A 26,114-nucleotide genomic window follows, 5' to 3' on the forward strand; every position below is an offset into this window, starting at 1 on the left:
ATAAAAGTTAAGCTCTATCAACTGCATTTGATCATGGCATGATGGTGATTACCACAGAAATATATTTTTTCACTCATCACTCAGTTTTTCTTTTTTTTTTTTTTTAAAGATGTGGATACAGTAAAGCACTTACAGTACAATGGAAGTCTATGGGGCGAGCCTTTCAGGGGTTTAGAAGCAGAAATGTGAAAAAAGTTTATCTGAGCTGTAAACTGTCTTTTGAGGTGGGACTACTTTTCTAGGTGGATGAACTTCTGCATTACTGATTTAATTTATTGAGTGGAGTTTGCTCTATGTTAACAGTCCCTTTCTGGTATCCTTGTGCGTATCGTGCAAAAGTTTTTCGACATTCCATGGTCATGACATTAAGGCTGAATATGAAATATATTATTTGATATAACTTTACACAGACAAGGTTAGTAAGTGATTCTATCACCCTAGTCTCATGCCAAGACGTATAATGTTTAAGTATTGTGGCTAGACTTTTAAAACTTTTTTTTTATTTTTTTATTATTGCCTGGCTCTGTGTACTTCCATGTTTCTTTTTCTTTTTAAACTAAGGGACAAGTCCAAATTAATTTCTGTGGTAATCAACATTGTGCCACAGATGCGGTCAACAGAGCTTAACTTTTATTGAACCTGGAAAATTCATTAAATATGTGCTTAGTCCGGGCCTCTTTAAATAAATATTACGGGTTCAATACAAGTTAAGCTAAATTGACAGAATTTGTGGCATAATGTTGATTACAACAAAAATGTATTTAGACTTGTCCCTACTTTTCTTTAAAAAAAAAAAAGCTCAAATCTGTGTTACAGTGAGGCACTTACAATGGAAGTGAACATGGCTGTGACGAGGAGGAGGGCATGGCCGGGCCGTGACGATGCATGGCCGGTGCTGAATCAGCTGATCAGCGGGAGAGTGAGATAAAGGGGAGCCGGAGGCACCAGTTCGAGAGAGACGCATGCGGCCGTGTTGCATGTGTGTCTGTGTTCTTATGTTTTATGTTGTTTTAAGTTCATTTATATCATTAAAGTTTATGTTTACTGTTCAGCCGGTTCCCGCCTCTTCCTTGCCCACCTTTACCTGTTACAGTGGCCAATCCGTAAACATTTAAACACTCACTTTTTCAGAAGTATAGACAAGATGTAAACAATATGTGTTAACAAGATTTTAATGTGATAAAATCACTAACTAAACTTTTCTGTGTTAAGGTATAGCCAATTTTACAACTTTGTTGCAATAACGATGTAACGGCATGAACTCTAAAACCCTAAAACAACTGTAAAAATGATGACTTACACAACTTTACAGCTCAAATAATACAAGTTTTAACAGAAGAATGAATGTAAGTGCTTTTATTCAATTATAAGCTTCACATTTCTGCCTTTAAATCCTCCAAAAATTGGCCCCATTCACTTCCATTGTAAGTGCCTCACTGGAACCTTGAATTTACCATTTTTAAAGAAAAAGAGGGGCAGGTTAAATTTTTTTTGTGTGGTATCAACATTATGCCACAAATGCTGTCAATTGAGCTTAACTTGTTTGAACCCGGAGTATTCCTTTAAGCAGTGGGTGTCTTGGCAAAACATATCTGAGGAGTGTTCATCTAGTTTTGGAGGAGTGGATCGAAGATAGCTCTGCATTTATTAACATGAGTGTTATCCCAGACAATGAAGTCCAGCCAAATTTCTTCCACACCTACTTTCATTCTCACACATTAAACTTTTTTTGCCTTCTGCTTTTTATAATAAACACACGCTTATGCAATGGTTCCCATAACAGGATATTTGAGCGCTTATGAAAGTTGTCCAACCCTGATTTTTTTATTTTTATTTCTCCTTTATTATTTGATGTGGAATTTGGGATATTGGAGAAGACAGCACTGTCCACTGAACTCACCAGCCCCCACGTGTAATGTGGTCAGCAGACAGTAAATTAGAGAAGGGCCGCCTTTGAGCTGTACTTAATAATGTCAGCTGCTTCCATGTTGTCGTTTGGACAACATATGTTCTACAGCCTTGTGGGACAGTTTGATTTAATGTGATGTAAAATGTAAGGGGTAGATTCACATGTGAAGTTCTATTGAGCAAAACCACACAAGGGCAATGTTCTACAAGCTTAACATATTGGCTCTCACATTAGTAAACATCCAATAAATCATTTCAGTGTTAATGCAATCAAGTAAAGGGGAGCAGTGTGGGACTGTTGCAAAACCTAGTGAGCTACCCTTGTAGGCAACATTTTAATGCATCACATGCCTTACAATTCGATGCAAACAATGCTACAAAATGACAAAGTCTTTTCCAAAAGAAATAAAGCAGAATTATGGTCTTCTACGGCATTTTTTTTTTTTTGTTTAACATTTTGTTTTAAGGCAGCATCGCATGTATCCTTCGCAAAGAAGGCAATCCCATAATGCATTGCGACAAGCTAAGTTAAAAAGTCCATGCAAAATGCCGGATGCAGTGCCAATGTCAATTATAAATATACTTATAATTTATTCAGTACCAAAAATAATGAAAATAATTCTAATAAAAAGTTAACTATTTTACCATTATTTTTGTGAGCTATGCATTTCTATGTTTATTAGAGTATCAAATTGTTAACCAAGCAACATACTAACGTCAAACTCTACTGAAATCAATTATAAACGTCTCATGTGCCCTTTGCAATTTGTATAATGCACAAAGATGCTGCCTATGAAGTGGCTTCCAATCAGTTATGAGGCTGCCTATGTTGTCAGTAGACAACAAGACAGCTCACTGGGACTTGAATCAGAGCCTTTGTTTAATGTGATTTACCGAAGTACGGCTCGTTAGGGCAGCCCTTCAGTCTCACGCCCTTCGGACTGGTCTCAATCAGGAAATGTCTCACCAATTCATTAGTGACGTCTCCAGCTGAAATAATAATAATAATAAAAAAATAAGAATGAATAAAGACAAGAACATGTGTATTTACCTCAATTACCAGTTTTACTTACATTTGCAATGCATTGTTATGTTTAACACATACACTACCAGTCAAAGGTTTGGACACACTTGATTGAATTTATGTCTCTTATGATCTTTTTTATTTAAATGTTTATGCTGAATGCTGGAAATTAGTTTCATAGACAAATATAAACTATGCTGACACATACATTTCTTTATTAAAAAAAGTTGTTGTTTTTTTAGATTAAAACTTTAGTTTTTAAATGACTGGATAGTAATATAAATGTAGTCAACAAGTGTCTAGCATACATGGGAACTCCTTCAATACTGTTTAAAAAACATCTCAGGATGCACCTCATCGTTTGTGCAAAGCTGTAACTGAGACAATGGTGGTAACTATAAAGGAGCTAAAAAGATAAAAAAGTTTGGTCACTACATAATTCCCATTCTTCCATTTGTGTCATTAAACTAACAATAAACAAAGAGAAGGTGTGTCCAAACCTTTGTTTAGTTTTCATCGTGGATATCAGGAAACATTGCATGCATTGAAGTGTGTTTTTGGGCGTGTGTGTCTGCTGTGGACAGAACAGGATTATGAGCCAGGCTCGTTCAGATCTCCTGTCTGGAATACATTTGGCAAATGACTATCTGCATTATCCGCATGGCCTGGAGGAGGCACATTAAATACCTTTCTTCGTAGGCTGCAGGGTTGGAGGTGGTGAGGCAACTTTCATGGCCAAGCCGTAGGCACCCCTAAAAGAATGACTGTCCCGAATGACAAAGGCTCCAGGCTCTTGATCTTTCAGCATGTTAATTGCTAGCACAGCGAAGAGAAAGACAGCGGTGATTTTAAGACCCCGTGCAGTAAAACACAGTAAATACACATTTTCAAAATTGAGTTATCGGCTGTCTCAGACTATAATCCGTCCTGTGACAGATGAGATTGTCTCAACTGTTCTCATATTCAGAGAAAGTGTGAACGACGAAACCAACAAAAACGTTGCATTTTCAGCATTGGCGTAATCACTCTGTTTTGCTTTTGTATGGCAAAAGAGCCAAATGGCTAAATCAAAAAAGGTAAAGCCTTTCAATATCTCACACTCAAAGATCTGCATTCATCAAAGCTGTAATGGCTTTGATGAATGCAGATCTTTGGGTGTGAGAGGTCTTTAATTGGACCAGAATTGTGGCTGCCATGTAAGCTATAATACGTTAACAAATTGCCGCAATGTACTCTGCAGTTTAACACATACAGAGAAAAAAGTGAGGCAGAGAAAACTTACTAAAAAGGTTTATTCATTATGGTTACGGCGTGTTAATGAAGCAACAGATGCACATGTTTGCTTGATTTAACTATGCACATATGCCGAGCGGTGTGTGATGACACTGCATGTGCTTGCGTTTAGTGAAGTCTTCAGCACAGATGATCTAATCCAATAACAGCACAGAGGAGAACCAGATGTGAAGACCAACAGCAACTGACCTCACATAAGGTGGTTTGAGACATATTTTACTGTTTATGGGAGTTGCAAGCCCCAATTCTGGGTCTAAATATAGATTAATTAATCTCGGAGCGCACATACAGTGCCCTTACCTTGGTCTCTGGAGATATCTGGTTTATACCAGAATTTGGACGTGTCCTGCACAAACTTTACATTCATCCTAGTCTCTGGACTTCCATCTGGAAAATATAAAATTAAAAATTAATTACAAACTTTTGTAGAGTGTAACAGTGCCTGCCAACTTTTTCAGCTTGTTTCCGAAGTGTTTTTCCCATTCACTTCTTCCATGAAATCCTTCATAAAAGAGTTTTAAGCCATGAACCAAACCAACAAACTCTGAGGTGAATCACAACTTTACAAACTATGATTTGAAGCAAAAATCGGACAGAAAGACAAAGGTACAAGACTGTGTACTTAATGTCTTTCATGTGGAAATTAACCACAATCCAATGATGCATGCAATGTGAATGACGTGATCGAAATAAAACGAATGGAAAAAATATAAAATTACTGATTTAAAGTGGTTGATTTTAAGTACAGAATCAATATTTTTGAAAGTGTATTGCAAAATTTTGAGATATATACAAATATATAAGTAGTTTGATAGTGTAGGGGGAGCGAATTGATTGCGTCATTCACAAAACATCATGGAAGTGGGCGGTCGCTGCAGACTTTGTTTGCGACGGATTGTTTGTCGCAATTCTCTGATTGGTGGATCGGTTACCCAGAAGATCATGGGTAGTATAGTTATTCACAAGGAATTCTGCTATTAAGCATTACTTTATTTAAATGTAGTTGAAATAATGTGGACTAATGGCTTCAACAGATGAATATACCATTGATTAAAAGTGTTAGAGCTCACATTAGTTCTGTCTTTAAAGGTTTATAAGTATTTATAAATGTTTATGCGTTTTATCATTTATAATCAAGAAGAAAAATTAATGGGATTTTTTCTTCTGGACCTAGATTATTGTGCTCTATCACAACTCTCTGGAAAACTTGAATCTGATGGGTTAACTGAGGCCTTCTGTGGTCTCTCTTTATATAATGACCACTAACCTGTATTGTTGACTGTTGTCCCAGGGATAGTTCACCCAAAAATGAAAATTCTCTCAATATTCACTTACCCTGATGCCATCCCAGATGTGTATGTCTTTTTTTCAGCAGAACATAAATGGAGATTTTTAGAAGAACATAGAGCTCTGTCAGGTCCTTATAATGCAAGTACATGGGTGTCGGCACTTTGACAGTCCAAAAGTCACATTTAGGCAGCATAAAAGTAATCCACATGACTTCAGTCGATCAATGAATGTCTTCTGAAGCATGTCGATACGTTTGTGTAAAAAATAAATTGATAATTAAAACGTTAATTAAAAAATAATTAAAAAGCACTTCCTGCCAGCAGCTGACGCATTACGTAGCTGTCGCGTGAAGTAAGCGTGTCGGTGGGTTCAATTTGGAAGCGGCTCTTATTTACAACAGAAGAACACGGGAGAGTTCGGCCATTTCTAACAGCATCAGAGCCCCGATTTAAAGTTAAAAACGTTTTAATTATCGACTTGTTTCTTACATAAACCTATCGATTCGCTTCAGAAGACATTCATTGATCGACTGGAGTCGCATGGATTACTTTTATGCTGCCTAAATGTGACTTTTGGACCGTCAAAGTGCTGGCACCCGTGTACTTCCATTATAAAAAGCTCTATCTTCTTCTAAAAATTTTCATTTGTGTTCTGCTGAAGAAAGACAGTCATATACATCTGGGATGGCATAAGGGTGAGTAAATGATGAGAGAATTTTCATTTTTAGGTGAACTATTCCTTTAATATTTCATGCCCACTTATTAATAAGCCAGTCTCAGCTTTATATCTTTGTTCTGATCACCCTATTGCGGTTTAAGTAAGGGATAATTGCAAAATAAACCCGACAGGGTGATGCGATAATGACTGGCTGACTATAGAGTATCCAACCTACATGGCTGCATAGCAAATAATTATTTAAATGGAAACAAAACATTGACTTGACTTGACATTACTGTACATTATTATGTGAGAATAAAGAGACCGGAGTCTCCAGAAACAGCTGAATTCCACCTGCCACCTCCAGGTTTGAGTTCTGTTCGTGTTTATATTGCAAAAATGACTGCTCATATCCCACTTATTCCACAACTAATTGACAAATAAACACAATTAATGGACATGAAATTTTGATTTAAGTAGAAATACTCTGGTTAGCTTACTTTTAGAGATCACAGAGTGATGTGAAGTAGAAAAGATGACTTGCAATACCCGGATGACCGGTCAAATATCACTTTATCCTCGGATGTGCACCATTATTCAGAAATATCAGTCCGCTGGATGGCGCGATTGACAAATCAGAATAGAGTATTCCAGAGAGCAGAGTAATTATTTGTATAATGAAAAGCTGACTGTACATAATACCTTACTGTGCATATTAGCTAAGTATGACTCTAGCCACTTTGAGAACTTGGCAGTACGTTACTGAAGATATTGTTGACTTTTGTATGACAAATTGCTTATGTTCCTCATTTGTAAGTCGCTTAGATAAAAGCATCTACTAAATTATTATATGTAAATGTAAAATGATTAAGCCAATAAAAACACTACTCTTTCAAATCTATACAAATGCTCACACATACACAGCTTCTGTCTAAATTACAGAAATTAAGTGTTTTTCCGCCATGGACCATGTAATGAAAAGCAATTCATTAAACATAATTTAATAAATTATTAAATGAATTTAAAAACTACTCTTAGAGCAGTTAGACAAATTTCTTGAATTTCACTCCATTGTAATTCTACTTTAAATTCATTTGCATCATGTTTGTTGCCACAAGATATGAACTGCCATTCAAAAGCCATCTCAGTTAAATTTTGAATGGCATTAGTGGTATTTAACTTCATTAAGTCTTACCGCACATGTTGAGTTTGGAGAAATCAGGGAGAGTGTTAAAGAAATGGACGCTTGGAGTGCTGCCGCCACTAGACATCGGCGAGGACATCTTCCCATTGAGCGTTCCGTAGGACAGGCCACTATTGGAGCGATCGCTGCCAGACATGCGTCTCTTCTCTGGAAGCTGAGGTTGCAGGGCAGGACTACCCTGTCTGAAGCCCACTTCATCTATGTATCCGGCTGGAGAGACGGGGAAAGATGGAGTGGATGGTGGTTGGTACCCGGAGGAGCTGCTTTGGCGTGAGAGGGCTCCGTGCCTCTCGTCTGGAGTGGTGTAGCCACTGTACATCGGGTGCCTGTGCAGACTCGGGCTTCCCTGGGTCACCTGCGTTATCGATGGGTGCCGTCCCAGAACTGGGCTGCCCTGACTAGGATGTGTTAGTGAGGACTGCCTGCTCAGTACAGGGCTGCCCTGATTGGTTTGGGTAACGGACGGTTGTCTACTCAACACCGGGCTGCTTTGGTTGGGCAAAATGATTGGTTGATTCATGGACGGTTGATGGTTGAGGACTGGACTGCTTTGGACCGCTTGTTGTCCCATTGGCTGCCGGCTGAGAATCGGACTACTCGGAGTGCCTTGGTATTGTCTGGTCAGCATCGGACTGCTCTGAGTTCCTTGGGACACCATAATGTGTCTCCCTTGCACGGGACTTCCAGCCAGCCCTGGAGGATGACCGCTAGATGGGATTTGCTCTCGGACCAGAATAGGACTCTCTTGATTGGCTGTTTTGTGGAGAATGCCAGGACTAGACGCCACATCGGGCAGGACAGCATGGTGTCTTGTGCCAGGGCTCCCAGTGATTGGCTGGATGGTCATGGTGTTATTGTTTTGTACGGTCTCTGGCAGGGATGGACTGAGATCAGGAGTGATGTAGCTACCCAACATGCTGCTAGATTCGGGGTGAGAGAGTGTGGGTGTTCGGTATGTGCTTTCGGAGGGCTGGGAGTGAAAGACAGAGTCGGCAACAGCCTGAGACAAAGAATTCATCCCCACGCCACTATCAACAAGTGTGCTTTCACTGAAAGAGTAGAAAACAAGGGAAAAAGGATGATAATACTATACAGTATGTGAACTGAACTGGATAAATAAGTACTTCTGCTTTTACTGCTTCAGTCAAACAATAGACCAGAAGTCAATAATTTCCAATGGAGATCTGAATGAGGGCTGCAAGGTGTTTAAAGTCCAGGGGATGTGGGGAATTCAGATCCAGTTTGAACTTAGGAAATATTTCACTTTTTGTGACTAGACATTACAAGACCATCTGTGATGAATTCAACTATGCACAGAAAGTGAAAATATTTTTTTATCTAATTGTATCCTAAATACCGGCTACTTTTGCAGAATGGATAAATATTAATAAAGCAGTCAGAAATGATAATTTACTTTGCAAATATATCATAAAAAGCATTTCCACTCACATGTTTAAATGAGTTATTTATTTGCATGTCTGCAGATGCCAAACCATCACATATAAATCATATCTGGCTGTTTCTTCAACTTCAGTTTTATATATATATATATATATATATATATCACATCTCAAATTCTGTATTGTGTTTAATAGATTTCGGTTATGGAAATGACGCTGATGGAAATTAAATTTTTTAACGTTTTTTTTAATAAAATGGCAGACTCCTTTGTCTTGCTAAAGCTAACATTTTTTATATCTTATATACACAATTAAATAATATTTTCACACTTTTTGCATAATTTGGAAAAAGTCTAGATTGATTGGAAATTATGCCCAATAAAAATATTCTGCTCACAAGTGATATTTACCTTGAATTTTCTTTATTTTCTTCAAACATTACTTGTTTCATATTTCATCTCAAGCATGGTCTTCACTGACACTTTTGTCGACTTGGTTAATAAATTAACAAAAACAAAACTTACTTTTGGAAGGAAAAAAAACAAAAATTATATATATATGTATAAAACTGTCTTTAATTTAAGGATAGTGATCATATGAAGCCATTTATTATCACATAGTTGTTTGGCTCCTTTTTAAATCATAATGATAACAGAAATCACCCAAATGACCTTGATCAAAATTTTACATACCCTTGAATGTTTGGCCTTGTTACAGACACACAAGGTGACACACACAGGTTTAAATGGCAATTAAAGGTTAATTTACCACACCTGTGGCTTTTTAAATTGCAATTAGTGTCCGTGTATAAACAGTCAATGAGTTTGTTAGCTCTCACGTGGATGCACTGAGCAGGCTAGATACTGAGCCATGGGGAGCAGAAAAGAACTGTCAAAAGACCTGCATAACAAGGTAATGGAACTTTATAAAGATGGAAAAGGATATAAAAAGATATCCAAAGCCTTGAAAATGCCAGTCAGTACTGTTCAATCACTTATTATGATGTGGAAAATTTGGGGATCTCTTGATACCAAGCCAAGGTCAGGTAGACCAAGAAAGATTTCAGCCACAACTGCCAGAAGAACTGTTTGGGACACAAAGAAAAACCCACAGGTAACCTCAGGAGAAATACAGGCTGCTCTGGAAAAAGACGTGTGGTTATTTCAAAGAGCACAATACTTGACCCCTCTCCAAACATAGCGTTTATGGTTGACCATAAAGCTCTATTTTGGTCTCGTCACTCCAAATTACAGTGTGCCAGAAGCTGTGAGGCATGTCAAGGTGTTGTCGGGCATATTGTAACCGGGCTTTTTTTGTGGCATTGGCTTCTTTCTGGCAACTCGACCATGCGGCTCATTTTTGTTCAAGTATCGTTGTATTGTGCTCCTTGAAATGACCACACCGTCTTTTTCCAGAGCAGCCTGTATTTCTCCTGAGGTTACCTGTGGGTTTTTCTTTGTATCCTGAACAATTCTTCTGGCAGTTGTGGCTGAAAGCTTTCTTGGTCTACCTGACCTTGGCTTGGTATCAAGAGATCCCTGAATTTTCCACTTAAGTGATTGAACAGTACTGACTGGCATTTTCAAGGCTTTGGGTATCTTTTTATATCCTTTTCCATCTTTATAAAGTTCCATTACCTTGTTATGCAGGTCTTTTGACAGTTCTTTTCTGCTCCCCATGACTCAGTATCTAGCCTGCTCAATGCATCCACGTGAGAGCTAACAAACTCATTGACTACTTATACACAGACACAAATTGCAATTTAAAAAGCCACAGGTGTGGTAAATTAACCTTTAATTGCCATTTAAACCTGTGTCACCTTGTGTGTCTGTAACAAGGCCAAACATTCAAGGGTATGTAAACTTTTGATCAGGGCCATTTGGGTGATTTCTGTTATTATGATTTAACAAGGAACCAAACAACTATGTGATAATAAATGGCTTCATATGATCACTATCCTAAAATAAAAGACAGTTTTTTGCATGATCAGTCATATTTTCAAAATCAATGCCAAAATTTCACAATTTCTGCCAGGGTATGCAAACTTTTGAGCACAACTGTGTGTGTGAGTGTGTGTATATATATATATATATATATATATACTGTATATAAAATACATACACAGTATATTAGGGTCAAAATTATTTGGTGTGGTGGAAGTGATGCCAACACTGTGGGACAGTTGAATTTTTTTTTTAAAAACTGATAATTTTCACCCAATAAAATTCAAATAGCTTACGTTTACTGTATTTCACTCTGTTTTATTCTCATAGTTTTGAACATGTAGTAATTAGTATTTTTATAATGGACTTTCATTGTTTGATATGCCTAAGTCTAAATATCATGTATACATAAAAGGCCTGGTACATGACAAGGCCTGGTAAAAGATTCAGTTTTAATGTGACCTTCATATAACAAAATGAAAAAAAGTTTAAATTGGTTTGTTTTAATAAAAAATAACCCCTGGGACATAAGTGCCAAAAGTATTATTATTATTATTAACAGCAATAATAATTATAATACATACTAAGTATATTGAATATTAATTTAGTTTATCCTTCTGCTCATCAAAATCACAATACCTTTGTATTGACAATTTTAAGTTATCAAGTTTAACAAATTAAAAGTTTTAAATTAAAAGGGCAGCTCAAGGAAGATAATGAAAGCTACCCCAAAATAAAAGGTGTCACTTACACTGCATCCGGGCTCTGTATGGGGCTGCTGGAGGAAAGAGGAGTGTTGAGGGTGCGAGGCAGTCCAGCAGGGTGAGCTAAGCTGTCACTGTCATATGCAGAGGACACAGGCGAAGCTGGCGGCCCTCCTCCAACTGATGCGGCTTTAGCCACTGACTCCACATAGCTACGAGGTTCTGCAAAAGAGTCAAAGAGATAAATACCTGTAAATATGAACATTTAACCCTAACAATAGTTAGTAGTAACAAATAAAGCTAAACTAAATGCTTGTTATTGTATTATTGTAGTTATTTCTGAAGAAAAGTAAACATTTAAAAATGTATATAATAATTATAATAATATAATAATATTTACTGTATATATATATATATATATATATATATATATATATATATATATATACTTTGATGCTACTTAATTTAAAAAAAATATTGATTATACAAACAAAAAAAAAATATCATTCTATCGGCTGCTTGTGAATTTTCTCATGTTTAAGGTAAATGGTGTTCCAAATGCCTTTAACGTGGATTCAAATGGAATTAGAATGTGAATATACATCAAATTAAATAAACCTAAACGAGATGAGACTCTGTCTTGTCATTTCAGAAGTCCAACACACTACAAATAACTGGCCAAAAATAAAATATCTATAAAAAAAATGACAGTAAAAGGTGGCATAGATTCTGTCAAAGGTGGAGGGCTAACATTTGACACTGTATCAAACAGAATCTTTCAACCAAGCTTAGTAGTAAAGGAGGACACAGATGAAACATGGTTGATATTGCTTGACAAACAGAATAAAATGAGTTGTACTGGAGGACAGAGTCAACTGTGAGTATGATGAAGTTGGTGAGGTGGTTTTGATGTAACACTGTGCTTCTTCATGTTTGGTATGTTCTTACCTTCCTCATCCTCACTCTCTGTGTCGGACAGCAGAAGAACAAAATCATAAGAAATAGAAATTGTATACATTCAAAGACACTGCTGACACAGGTTAAAACTTATGAAGATAACAGCAGGCTATTTTTAAGAAATAGTTCATCCAAAAATTTCTTTCAAGTTGCAAAAAGGACAAAAAAGCACTCATAAAAAAGTCTTCTGAAGTCAAATGATAGTTTTGTGTGAGCAACAGACAGAAATGTAAGTAATTAACTAATAATCTTCTTTTAACTAATAATTAATTAACTTATACTCTTTTAATCTTAAAAGAATTGTAGCTCTTATATGATATGCGAAAACCAAAAGTTCCCCTTTTTAAATTTAATACAACAGCAACTTGAGATTTGTGAGCACACAAAGCTATTGTATAATTTCAGAAGACTTGGAATATAGTGCAAGTTTTATAAACTATTTTAATGAATATAAATATATCGATGAATATAAATAACCTACATGTAACCCACATGTAGAAGGTAAATACTGTGTGAAGTTGAGAAAAGTATGACAAAACATTAATTTTTAAGTGAACTATTCCTTTAAGGGAACTAAAGAGAGAGAAAAAAAATCAACCAAAGAAAACACAATGTAATCTTTACACATGTTTTTGCAGGGTTTTAGACCTTGACAAAACACCACAGAGAAAATTTAAATATACAAAGTTACATCCCATGTCTTCAATAAGCACATGACATCATTTAACTTAACTATTGAGTAAGATGAAGAGGCAACTGTGACACATTATTTCGTAATAATGTTAGTGTGCACTGGATGTATGGGTACTCAAAGCTCTTGTGTTTTCACAGGCCTTGAATGAACTCCCTCAGGAACAAAACTAAAATCAGGCCTGTACAAAAGCTGGTTCCAAACTTAAGAGCTTGCCAAAACTCTACATAGGATCCCGTTACCTCTGAGCCTACAAAAACTCTGGCCTCTGAGGGTGAATCTCAAGAAACCTGTCAAGAACATGCCCGGGTCATATTTCACCCCAAAAGAGATAAATCAGAAATTATAATTATAGTGCTGTCAGTCGGTTAAAATATTTAATAGTGATTAATCGCATGATTATTCATAGTTAATCGTGATTAATCGCAGATTTTGAAAGTGCTGAAATGTGAATCTATATATACTTATTTCTCTGTCAAAATGCATCTAGCTCCTTTTTATAGAAGAAAAGAAAACAATATGTAATGATAATGTTCTATTAAAATTTTCCAAACAAAGCGTTATAGAGTAAAAAGATAGAAATACACTAAAATAGCACCAATTCAAGTAACATTAAAAGTTTCCTAAAGTCTAAGTGGGAGGTGAACTAATTGAAATATCTAGTCCCCATAGTTTGCCTTTTCATTGCAATGGGCATTAAATCTCCTCCACAATATCAATAGTGGCTATCCACTTTGCTACAGCAATCATGAAGCTGCATTTACATGATTCACACCGCTTTGAACTCCACATGAAAAGCGCTTGCAGAGAACATCTTTTAGCGCTGACACTTTCCATGTATTGATACTTCATTCGAATTGTCTGGAATGCGACGGCGGGGAAATGGTGATGCTTCACTCCAGTGGGTCGTGTGAATGCGGCTTTTCACAAGTCCAATCTGGGTTTGTTTTGTACAAAAAAAATTACGATTAAGAGGTCCTTTCTCCATCACTTGATCATTAACATGGAATCACTGTTGGTGTGTTTGATGTGTGCGCATTAGTGTTATGACCCCGGACAGAGGTAAATGCGTTAATTGCGATTAAGAAAAATTGACGTGCTACACATTTTAAATTAATCGCAAGCATTAATGCGTTTACTTCGGCAGCTCTAATTTATAGGCATCATACTGTAGGCACACTCCCTTTTCTGTCTGTCTCTTTTTGCATATATCTCTACTGTACTACTCTCACACACATTAATAGATCACAATATAACAGTATATGAAAATAAACCACCAATCCATTTAAAAATTCTTATGAGCTCACAGCTCAAGAGAGGACAAAAGAAGTCGAGGAAACATTTGTTATGAGAAATGAAAGGTCATTTTGATATATGACAGACCAGATGTATTTGAGCTCCAGGAGCTAAAGCATATGCCAAAAGACCAAGTGTGTATACATTTGTGTTACTGTATGTGTGAAGTCTCACCTGAGCCTGTCTGGTTCAGCAGTATCTCAGCAGGGTTGTGGGGCTTTAGGCCTAAGAAGGACAGGGGAGTTTTCGCCAATCCTGGAGGAGATCGACCTACAGCGACAGAGCACAGAAAGAACTTTAGAATTCAGAGCACTATCAGAGCTCAGAGCTTAGGCCTGAAGCATACTGTACGCAAGCACATGAACTCTTCAAGCATCGCAAGCTCGATTTCGTATGTCGTTGTGTTGCGAACTAAGGCTGTGCCGATACAATCAGATATCAATATATCATTATTAGTTTTCTCAAAATAGTGTATAGATTCTAAAAATCCTTGTATACATTTTTTATTAATGTGAGCAGACATATAATTTCCTGCAGTACGATTTATGAATAAGTAGGTTGACTAAATAAGCATCCAATTATGAAATCGCAATGCATTGCAATGTGTTGAATTGTAACACACTACCAGTCAAAAGTTTTGAAACACTTGACTGAAATGTTTCTCATGATCTTAAAAATCTTTTGATCTGAAGGCGTATGCTTAAATGTTTGAAATTAGTTGTCTAGACAAAAATATAATTGTGCCACCATATTAATTTATTTCATTATAATACTAAAATTTAATAATAAAAAAAAAAGTTTTTGAAATTGATGACTTGGACCAAATAATAAAGAAAAGCAGCCAATAAGTGCCCAACATAGATGGGAACTCCTTCAATACTGTTTAAAAAGCATCCCAGGGTGATACCTCAAGAAGTTGGTTGAGAAAATGTCAAAAGTACATTTCTGCAAATTCTAGGCAAAGGGTGACTACTTTGAAGATGCTAAAATATAACGCAGTTTTGATTTATTTTGGATTTTGTTTAGTCACAACATAATTCCCATAGTTCCATTTATGTTATTCCATAGTTTTGATGACTTTACTATTATTCAAAAATGTGAAAAAAAAAAAATTATAATAAAGAATGAGTAAGTGTTTCAAAACATTTGACCGGTAGTGTATATATTGTGACGTATATTATATCAAGAGGTTGCTTGCGACACCTAGCCCCTTTCTGCAAAAGTATCAGAGCGCAAATATGCGTTGCATTCTCAGCATTGCCACAAGGAGCACTATAGTGTGCAACCATAATGTAACGTAAATAGTCTTCCTCGACGGTAATTTTACTCAGGTCAACGGCGGAGCTTACTACCTGAATAATAACACTACCCCTTGAGTACTGAGGTCTGTTACCCCAACAGCCACGCAAGAACACATTTTAAGCATGTTCAATGGGAGCAAACTTGCACTATGTTGGCGATGCATTCACGTCTGCGTTCACGTAATTGAGTGAAGTGTTTATGGCCTTGTACAGTACAGATCTGTGTGTACCGCCTTCATCTTAAAGTTTTGAACATTCAATCTTATCAGTAACATTAGTCTTTGAAAGACTGCAGTGGTACACAGCTTTTCAAGACAGCAGACAGAGGTGGCTATTTCAGTATGTGACATGACTGGGGAATGAGCTCATGTCTCATGCTCTGTGGTAAGGCCATGCAAGCACCTCTTTTAAAGAGTTATCGGAGTGGATTAACACACGCTGTAACTGTGCCCAATGAAAGCATGACAACAAGACAGATCATGCAGACAGAATACACCTCAGTGAACAATATTTCAACGCAACACAAAAACAAAACAAAAAACATGACCTAAGCTACAAACAACAGGACAAGTGACTCAAAAACAATGAATAAACAGTGGTGCCCAAACACAAATGAGGAAAATAAATGTTGATGTGGCCACAGATCTGTGGAAAGCAGCACCCTTGAAGACAGTGAGAATTTTGTTATAAGAAAACACCTTTATGTCGAAACACCTGGATGGATTTGTGAAGAGCTTATGACTGAGTGGCACTGTTGACACCTGGTATTAACATCTGTCTTCAGTGATCAAATCACAAGTGTACAGGCGAGACAGATCGTTGTTTACAGCTGGTATTAACATGAATCCCAAGAGCTTCTCCAGGGTTATTATGGTTTCAATTTTTTTTTAGCTTAATTTCTGTTTTATTTTCCATTTTTCATTACAATTGAGATTACTTTCCATTCATTTTCACTTTACAACGGTTAGTTTTAGTTTATTTATTTTTTTCAGTGTAGTTCGTTTTCATTTTAGTTTTAAGATTTTAGGGTGGTCAAAGTTAACGCGTTAACTAATAAAATTTAAATATATTTAATAGCACTGAATTTCTTATGGCTGTCAAGTTTTACCTTTATCTAGTGGCATTTTCATGCTTAATGAATACAGGTTGTAAAGGCTTCAAATTGTATAATATAGAGTGTATAAAAAAATGCATTTTTATTTTATTTTAGTTTAGTTTTAGAGTCATGAAATGCTATTTTTTTCAGTCCCTTTTTTTCCAAGTAGTTTTTTTTTTTTTTTTTTTGTTAACAATTATAACTGTTTTGTGACTTTTTAACAATGTATTTCGAAAAGGATCTATGATTTTGTAACTACATACCTCACTTACTATGTCAGTGTGTTACTCTATGTTGATAAAGCTAAAAAAGTTAAAAAAAATAAATAAATAATAAAAAAAAAAGATAAGGAAAAGAAAATGGCATTTTGTTTCCAAATATACTTAAAATCAATTATTCACCACAAATGTGATGTTTTCAGCAGAAGTCTCATGGTTATTTTAGTTGGGCACCAATATCAACTGAATATCAATTGTGTGATCTGCATTAATTCATTTAGCAGACGCGTTTATCCAACATGAATTATTTGTGTCACAGCATGTTTATGTCAAGTATAACAAAGAAATTCAGTGAAATCTTGTGCATATACTATACTGGATGTACATGCACATGAATAATCGGAATAATATTCCAAATGATTTCAAATTATATTGTTACGATTTCTATTTTTATTCGATTTTTCGAACATAACCGGCAACAATTAAACACTTGGTTTAAGTGCAATGGATAATTAATAGCTGATTAGGTGGTCATTTGCTGTTGTCCGGGACACATCAGGACACTCTACTATTTACACTATAAAAAGGAATGTGGTCACATGTTTGCGACTACCCCTGAATTTTGTCTGAGTGATTGGATTACAAACTGTTTTGATTTCCATATACACCTGTATTAAGCTCTGTGCACTTCTGATCACATCACCAGAGACAAATGTTGATACCATAGTGTGCTTTGGGTATGTGAGTGTACTTCAGGGCTGCTCTCCACATGCATGCTGGGTAAAGCAGAGCTTGCGTTTCGGCAGGGCCGGCATGACATCATCACTGACATGCATCCTCCACTTACCAAAGAATCCAAATCAATTCTTTGTTTGGAAGCATTAAGTGTCTCAGCATTGGACACAAGGAGAAGGAGAAGGGGAGGGGTTGTAAAAGGAAGCTTTTCCAGCCTCCCATTCTCTGCAGGAGGAGGGAGCCATGGAGACGAGCTACCAGAAAGTGGCTATATGAGCATGAAAGCATCTATCCACCCCCAGAGAGCCCATACGTGTCACTTGGTCCCCAGGAGCCCAACAGTGGGTTAAAACCACCCAGAAAGCTCCAAAGATCATGCAAGCCGATCCTTTGAAGGAACTTTCATAACAATAATCTTAAAAAAAGTTATGATGTTCACTACAACTGGGCAATATATTTTTATATTTTTCATCATTTCAAAAATCTTATATATAGGCCTAAGGCCCGTATCACAATATAATCATAGCAATGATTTTTCTTTTTTTCAATTAGAGAAACTATATTTGAACCAAACAGCCATTTTGCAAGGTACAATAAAAAATTTTAATGCAAGAAGCTGGAATATAGTTAAATCAAGGCTTGTTTTCCAAATTTGTTTCCAAATACATTTTTGCTAAATATAAACAAGGAATAAATATATTCAATCATGTTCATTTTTATGCACTAATAAAAAATAAAAAAAAACATAGTAATAAGCAGCCATATTTACCTACATATATTTTTACTTAAACATTTTAAAATACTAAAATATTTTAACTAGTGCTGTCAATCGATAAAAATGTTTAATCGCAATAAACCACATAATTTTAATAGTTAATAGTGATTAATCGCAGATTTTGAAAGTGCTGAAATTTGACTCTATATAAACTTCTTTTTTTTTTTTTTTTTTTTCAAAATGCATTAAGTTCCTTCTTAGGAAAGAATACAAACCAATATGTAACCATAATGCTTTATAAACATTTTCCAAACAAAGCCTTCTACAGTATAAAGATAGAAATGGGCTAAAATATCACCAATTCAAGTAACATTAAACATTTTGCAATGTCTAAGTGGGAGGTTGACTAATTGAAAGAACTATGCAACTATAGATTGAGTATACGTTGCAATGCACATTAAATCTCTTAAACGCTTATCCTCCACAGATTGGCTATCCGCTTTGCTACAGTAATCGTGAATGATTTGCGTCAGGTTGTCAACGCCAGCGTCAAGCGGTGCTTTGAACTCCACATGAAAAGCACTTGCAAACATCTCATTCTGCATTTTCATGATATTTACATTTTGACATACACATTTTAAAAAGCACATTAAAATCATTGTGATATTCACATTGTTGCTTAATTTTTATCATGATCAAATTCATTGCAAATACACTGTGAACATTTGATATATTGCACAGCCCACATATAACATAAAAGGGTGGCAGTGTGATAGAATATGTTTTTGTTTATGGTAGGCTGAAACTCTATGCTGTCCTGTGAAGCAAAAGTAGGTGATCATAGTAACAGAACTAGTTTGATGAGCTTTGAATGTAAAGTGTCTTCAGTGTAAGATGTCAGTTTCAAATGAGGTGTCTGCTAGGAAGAAATGCTGTGGAAGTCCAAGGAAAACAGAGCTGCTTAACCTTGTGTGTTAGGTGTACGTGTGTGTGTGTGTCTAACCTTGTAAAGAGACTATAGACTTTTATGAGGAGCTTTAAATTAACCCTGCTGGGACAGTATGTTGGAAGGGAAGATGAGGCAATAGGTTATACAAACCAATGCTTCCATTGTACAGGAGTACAAGTCCGAAGCGCAAATGTGTGCAATCCAATGTGGACATTTGAACACCACTGTACAGTATGAGACTGAAATACAATGAAACATTGCATTGTATTGGAGGCCAACGCTGTCCAAAAATTCTGATGGATGGACATTTTTCAGCCCACAGATGTTGGTGATTTCTGGGGAGCAAGTGAAAGCAAGGGTATTTATGATCTAAGCATTTATGCCTGTGTATGAGCCAACACAAAGTTTGTGTTATCACTCAACTGGAGGCCACACATAGACTATTCATACAGAAAACATGTGAATGAACTATAGCTTCATCTGTTAATGATATCTACTTGCTCACGCAAACACCCTGAGGTAGGGTTGTAATTTAGTGGTAAATGTAGCCAAACCTCACGTTGACTTATAGACAGTGTGTTAACATAATGTTAGCACAAAAGATTCTTTATAGAGAGAAGCATACAGACACACCACTATTCTAATGTGTTGAATATGAAACACAGTGGCTCTGTTCCAAAACACAGTTATCTACCTTGCTGTTTACGGTCTTTAAGGGCAGCTGTCTAATTGATATGGAAAGTGAATGATTTGGAACGCTCTAGATAGGCAGCAACTCAAATACTAATTGCACTCCTCATGCAAAATGTACAGGAGAGTTTGTCGCTGCATGTTGCTATGCTAATGCCGTCATACTCTAATAAGCATACATATACACAGCACACAAATATTTGGCTAATTTCTAATTAAAATGAAGTATTTCTGAATTACAAGTATATTTATAATTGACACTGACACGACCCCGACCCCACCCCATTGTGCCTTAGAATTTGGCTAAAAGAAGCAGGCTTCGCTTAGTTCGCCATACAAATGTTGACGAAATGCAGTGATGTTATTGTTTTGCCAATGTGTTCATTTGGTGATATTTCTTCTGTACGCGTTCATCTCTGAAATTCTTGACCTAAGAGAACTCAGCTGGTCGAAGAGTGTTGTTGATTGGTTAAAACTAATCGTGGGTGTGGTTTTGACGTGACAATTTTTATTTACAATCGCGCATGCCAGCTGAGGAGTTGTTACTAAGGTTACTGCCTTTAATATTAATAACTTTGAAGCCTGTCTCTCGAGACAGCTTACCTAATGTGCCGGCCAGAGAGTTGACAGCCTTCCGTGACAACACCCTCAACGAACTAATTTTAAAACAACGTTGCGCGTAGTATAAACACTGGCTTCATTCGCCTAGGGTGCTTTAGTTCTTCCAGGCGAAAAATTTCAGCTTCGTTAATAGTATAAATCAGGCTTTAGAAGGCAGCAGAATCATGCTACCTATCATTTGTAACATCATGTGCGTCTTGAGTGCGCCTAAAAAGGATGCCGATGTAGGCAGCTCACTAGGTTTTGGAAGAGGATCAGTACGTAACCAAACAAGCCTCACTCTAAAACCATTACAATATCAATAATATCCAAAAAGAGCAGAGAGATTGACATCAATATAGTCTCTTACTCATACTGTCTCCTACTCTACTTTGAATTAAAATGTTTCCCAGAAAATGAAAACAACCAACATTCAGCGATGGCTAAGAGAGGTAGTAATTCTAAAGCTCTATGGCACCCTCCTCCTCTAGCAGGGGAACTTACACAGGTTGAAGTAAGGGGTTTGTGGCGAGACAGGGAAGGCAGGGGTTTGGGGTAGGGCCTCACCACCAAAGGTCGGAGGGGGGCTGATGGGACCCCCGTCCATTTCCTCAAACGCTTCTCTGTAGCTGTGCATGTGTCTCTGGAGAAAGAGAGGGCAGGTGGACATATATCCATTTACACATACACATACACAAATATTTACACCCAGGGTCCAAAATGAACACTTGCCAAGCCCAAAATGAGAGTAAAAATTGGCTTTGGAGGGAAAATTAAATGGCATTATTCAACAGTGGCTGAAAATTTTTTTAGGAACAGCAAAATAATGCAAGCTTTAAGTTCGCACCGAATGTGTTTTTGCCAGCATCAGCAATGCTTCTCAATTGGTCTTCTTAGTAAATGAGTGCTTGATGGACATCTTTGACCATTGTGCCACATCTTGCTGCTTTTTCAGTAATTTGTGCAGACACTTTTTAAGAGCAAGAACGCGTTCAGTCTGAATAGACCCAAAGACTGATTATCTGACCTTCAAATTTAACCACTTGGGAGAGTTTTTCCGAAAAGCTCAGTTTTTGCTGTCAAAAACAGTGTGGATGAAAGGCCAAAACATAGAGAGAAAGATGCATTTTCAAACAAAAACGTATTAGTGTGGGTGTGTCCTAGGATGCCTAGATAAAGTCTAAAACTCCATGTGACAACACATACACTACCGTTCAAAAGTTTTGAAACACTTACTCATTCTTTATTATAATTTTTTTTTTTTTTTTTTTTTTTTTTTTCACATTTAGAATAATAGAAAAAGTCATCAAAACTATGGAATAACATAAATGGAACTATGGGAATTATGTTGTGACTAAACAAAATCCAAAATAAATCAAAACTGTGTTATATTTTAGCATCTTCAAAGTAGTCACTCTTTGCCTAGAATTTGCAGACATGTACTCTTGACATTTTCTCAACCAACTTCTTGAGGTATCACCATGGGATGCTTTTTAAACAGTATTGAAGGAGTTCCCATCTATGTTGGGCACTTATTGGCTGATTTTCTTTATTATTTGGTCCAAGTCATCAATTTCAAAAACTTTTTTTTTATTATTAAATTTTAGTATTATAATGAAATAAATCAATATGGTGGCACAATTATATTTTTGTCTAGACAACTAATTTCAAACATTTAAGCATATGCCTTCGGATCAAAAGATTTTTAAGATCATGAGAAACATTTCAGTCAAGTGTTGCAAAACTTTTGACCGGTAGTGTATATGAAATATTCCTTGCATTAAGCCACCAAAATGAATATATTGAAACCCCAATGAAAATCATGTCTTGTCTTCTGTACATTTCTTTGTTCAGATGCAGTTTTACCAAGCTCATCTCATATATGATGCAGCAAGTGACACGATTATTTGTGCTGTTTATCACTAATAAGCAAGGAATAAATCAGAAAAAAAAAAAATACATGGAAATAAGGAAATAGATTTTCAGTAAAATCATGCAAAATACAGTTTCTTGGCCGGTCTGACATTTTTGGTTCATGGCCAGTAAGTCTTTTCAATTCACTCGCCATTGGCAAATGTAGCAAGTTAATTTTGGACCCTGTATACAGCCACTAAAAAGTGCGATGATAAAGCTTGTTAGCAGTTGACTTGTATCTCCAACCAAACCTAGGAACAATGCAACAAGCTCTGTTGGGTCTACCTCCTTGGGCCGCCCCCCAGGGTTTAGAGCAATTGTATTGGCCAGCTCAGGTGAGATGCAGCGAATGGGGGAGCGGACCGACCCTCCATGGGTTGGGCTCTCATCTTGGGACAGGCTCTCGCTAGTGGTCCGGTGCCGTCCAGGAGCTGATGCCTCATCTGGTGACATTTCACTGGACTGAACTCCTGCCAAGAGAAAAATTTTGTCATCTCTAATAGATAAGTACTAGGACTATGAAAGAACATTCATCATACTTTAAGTTGAAGTGTGTGATATCTGCAGCACTTGCTGCACAAAACTGTTTTCAAACAGGTTTCCAAAACACTTCTTCTGCCTGCCATCAGTTCAGACAAACAGATAGTCCCGCCCCAAACTCATGTCATTGGATGAGCCAATTTTACTATGTCGTGCTGGTTGGGATGCTCAAACAAACAGAGCACACTTTTCAAGTGACTCAAATGGCTACAAATGGCTAATTTAATAGTTATACTTCTTTTCATGGAGTCCCCCTCTAACTTACATATTAACAGATCAAGATGGGATAGAAGAAAGTATTTTAACATTGAAAAGATTTATACACATCTCACCTTTAAAAAATGCAAGAATATTCCTCAGATAAATCCATGGAAAACTGCCAGTGACCTTTAAAGAATTAACACTCTTTTAAAAGATGTCTAATTCTTACCATATTAAGTTTATTGGAACTATAAAGAATGTTCTCATTCAAACAGCCTAGATTACAAAAAGCAGGAATATCAGAGTAACTCTGTGAATTTATTCCTCTTAAAAATTTAGTGTGTACTTCTGGCTTAAGTTCTGAAACCAAAGCCTATTTCACCAAATCCTGATTGATACCAAGAGTAGCCAGTGTATATAAAACTAGATTTGTGTAAGTCTTCTCTTGTAACGAATGGGAACCAAAGGGAATAACTGAAGTAGGTTGGTAACACTGTCTAATTAAATCTATTCAACTCACTTTAATAGTGGTGCTTGCTAACTATTATTTTTACAACTTTTTTTTTCTATAAAATTAAAGTGAATGTTGACTGAAGCTAACATTCTGCCTAACATCTTCTTTTGTGTTCCACAGAGGAAAGCAAGTCATACGGGTTTGGAACAACATGAGGGTGAGTAAATGATGAGAGAATTTTCATTTTGGGTGAACTATCCCTTTAAAAAACATTAACAACATAAAAAAATAAAATAAAATAAAAAATCCTTAACATTTTTCTAGGCATGTACTTTATTTGAAGATGCCTTCAACTCTTCTGTGAAAACTTAAGTAGAATCATTTTACAATTCCTAGTCTATGAACAGATAAGGAAAAGTGCTCTAGCTCTGTAAAACAGCATGTAAAGCCACTCGATTTAAGACAGTGGACAGCATTAATACACCCTGGTGGGAGTGAGTGGAGTGTTTTGGAAACCGGGCAACAGGCTGAGCAAAATATTCACTAGCTCCCAGAGTGTGGCTTATGATTGATCCATGTGGACAGACCACAGCTTCAGGACCTCACGTGCCCTGGGAAACAACTTTGGAAAGAGTGAAAAATGACAATTCTGTCATCATTTACTCACCTTCATGTTGTAACAAACTTTCTTGACTTAAACATTGAACCGCCTCAGTCACCATTGACCTTCATTGCATGAATGATGTCTGAGGCTGTCATTCTACCTAAGATTTCCTTTTATTTCCATGAAAGTGTAAATTATGTTATATTTTTATATATATATATATATATAATAATAGTAATTTCAAAATCAAACTTATATTTTCCTTTAAAATTATTTTAATATGTCCCGCCAACCTAATTAAAACACAGAAAGCCAATATTGTTGAAGCTTTTACCCTCTGTTATATCACAAAGTAGACTTTTCAGAAATGCGACAGGTACAGTATTCACCCAATTAGCATTATTCCTGTTTGGGGTCAATTTGAAAAACACATTGCAGAAAAATATAATTAGATAACTATTAGGAGTGTACTCCTACAGTGTGTACAAATTAATTTGACTTTAATTTAATTTGTGAAATGACAATTAATTGAATCATGTTTTTTTTTATCAGGGGTCTCTGAGACCCCAATCAGAAATAATTTAAGGCCGTTTTGAGACACAAAGCAACATTTCAAAACGGACCAAAACTGTGTTAATAAAAGTAACATGTGAGCAAACTGTTCCTGTATTGGTCAGAATGTTTGTGTGCTGTTATAGGATTTAGCTCATAAATCAAAATACTGGTTAAAATGATATACCTGTAAAAATGTGTCAACCGGTACAGATTTTCAAGAGTATTGTTTATGTTACGATTGTGTAAAGCGTTGTCGTATGGTACCGAATTCGCTTTTTTAGTAAGAGGCTGCACTGCAAATAAACATGATCCGTTACTTGGATAGATATGAATTGGAAAATTCAAGTCATGTTATTTTTATCGATCATTATTTCATTATTTCTGCAAAAGTGCCTGTTCTCACGAAAAAAACAAAAAAGGGAAGACACGTAAAGATGGCTTTTATCTGTCAAAAAGTTGCTAACGCTGTCCTAGCTGTGTCTGTTCTGCCACTATCCCCCCAAAAATGAGAAGCGATCATACTAAAACTACCTCAGGAATTATTAAACAACTCCTATTTTAAACGTGCAGTTATATTAAATATAGTCTCCAAAAGCTATATCCACGTTTTGATTATGAATTACAATTACGTGCTGCCTTACAGATATCTTCTCCACAGATCTATCAGGTATGCTCTTGGTTTTTAAAAGGTTATTGTTTGGTTCATTGGTCTATTGGGTCTAACTGCATTCACACCACAAGTGAACCACTCAAGAATTCCTTTGCAATTGTACCGATTGTTTTGGTGCGGACCAGAGTGCGATTGCGATTTAAATGATTTCAGAGTGCTTCCTTTAAATTAATGATTCTGAACACTAGGGTGGTGATGTCAGCACAAAGGGTGGGGCTTTAAAAGGATCTCCAACACTGTTTCTAAGATATTGTCAAACATGCTGATTCCAAAACTGACTGATCTGGGAAGGCAGCAGATGTTTGGAAGAAACCAGTGCTCAGATGTGCTGGAATATCATGTGGTGTACATCCCCAGAGTCATTTCACACAAGGTCGGGACAGGAAACATGCAAAACAGATGTAGTACACGAGCAGTGCCCTACAGCTGTGCATGACAAACCCTGCGCTGTTACCTTAGCAACCACACAGTCATAATAGATCCAAGCTGGTGTAGATGCAGATCC

At 36.5% G+C, this 26,114-nt stretch overlaps 1 protein-coding gene across 8 annotated transcripts in view; it reads right to left on the reverse strand.

Moving 5' to 3' along the window:
- Positions 1–26,114, reverse strand: part of LOC127447620 (tensin-1-like) — a 363,293-nt gene that overhangs the window by 13,723 nt on the left and 323,456 nt on the right. For 7 of the 8 annotated variants that reach the window (XM_051709553.1, XM_051709551.1, XM_051709555.1 and 4 more), the window contains 8 exons: positions 22,871–23,055; positions 21,176–21,314; positions 14,542–14,637; positions 11,471–11,645; positions 7,368–8,425; positions 4,526–4,612; positions 3,620–3,748; positions 2,803–2,898 (listed from right to left, as the gene is read on the reverse strand). In XM_051709553.1, coding sequence (XP_051565513.1) covers positions 2,803–2,898; positions 3,620–3,748; positions 4,526–4,612; positions 7,368–8,425; positions 11,471–11,645; positions 14,542–14,637; positions 21,176–21,314; positions 22,871–23,055 — 1,965 coding nt within the window. The remainder of the gene's footprint in view (positions 1–2,802; positions 2,899–3,619; positions 3,749–4,525; positions 4,613–7,367; positions 8,426–11,470; positions 11,646–14,541; positions 14,638–21,175; positions 21,315–22,870; positions 23,056–26,114) is intronic. The other variant, XM_051709554.1, reaches the window with a different exon arrangement.

The sequence above is a fragment of the Myxocyprinus asiaticus genome, chromosome 10, assembly GCF_019703515.2.
Source record: "Myxocyprinus asiaticus isolate MX2 ecotype Aquarium Trade chromosome 10, UBuf_Myxa_2, whole genome shotgun sequence".
Taxonomy (NCBI): Eukaryota; Metazoa; Chordata; class Actinopteri; order Cypriniformes; family Catostomidae; genus Myxocyprinus; species Myxocyprinus asiaticus.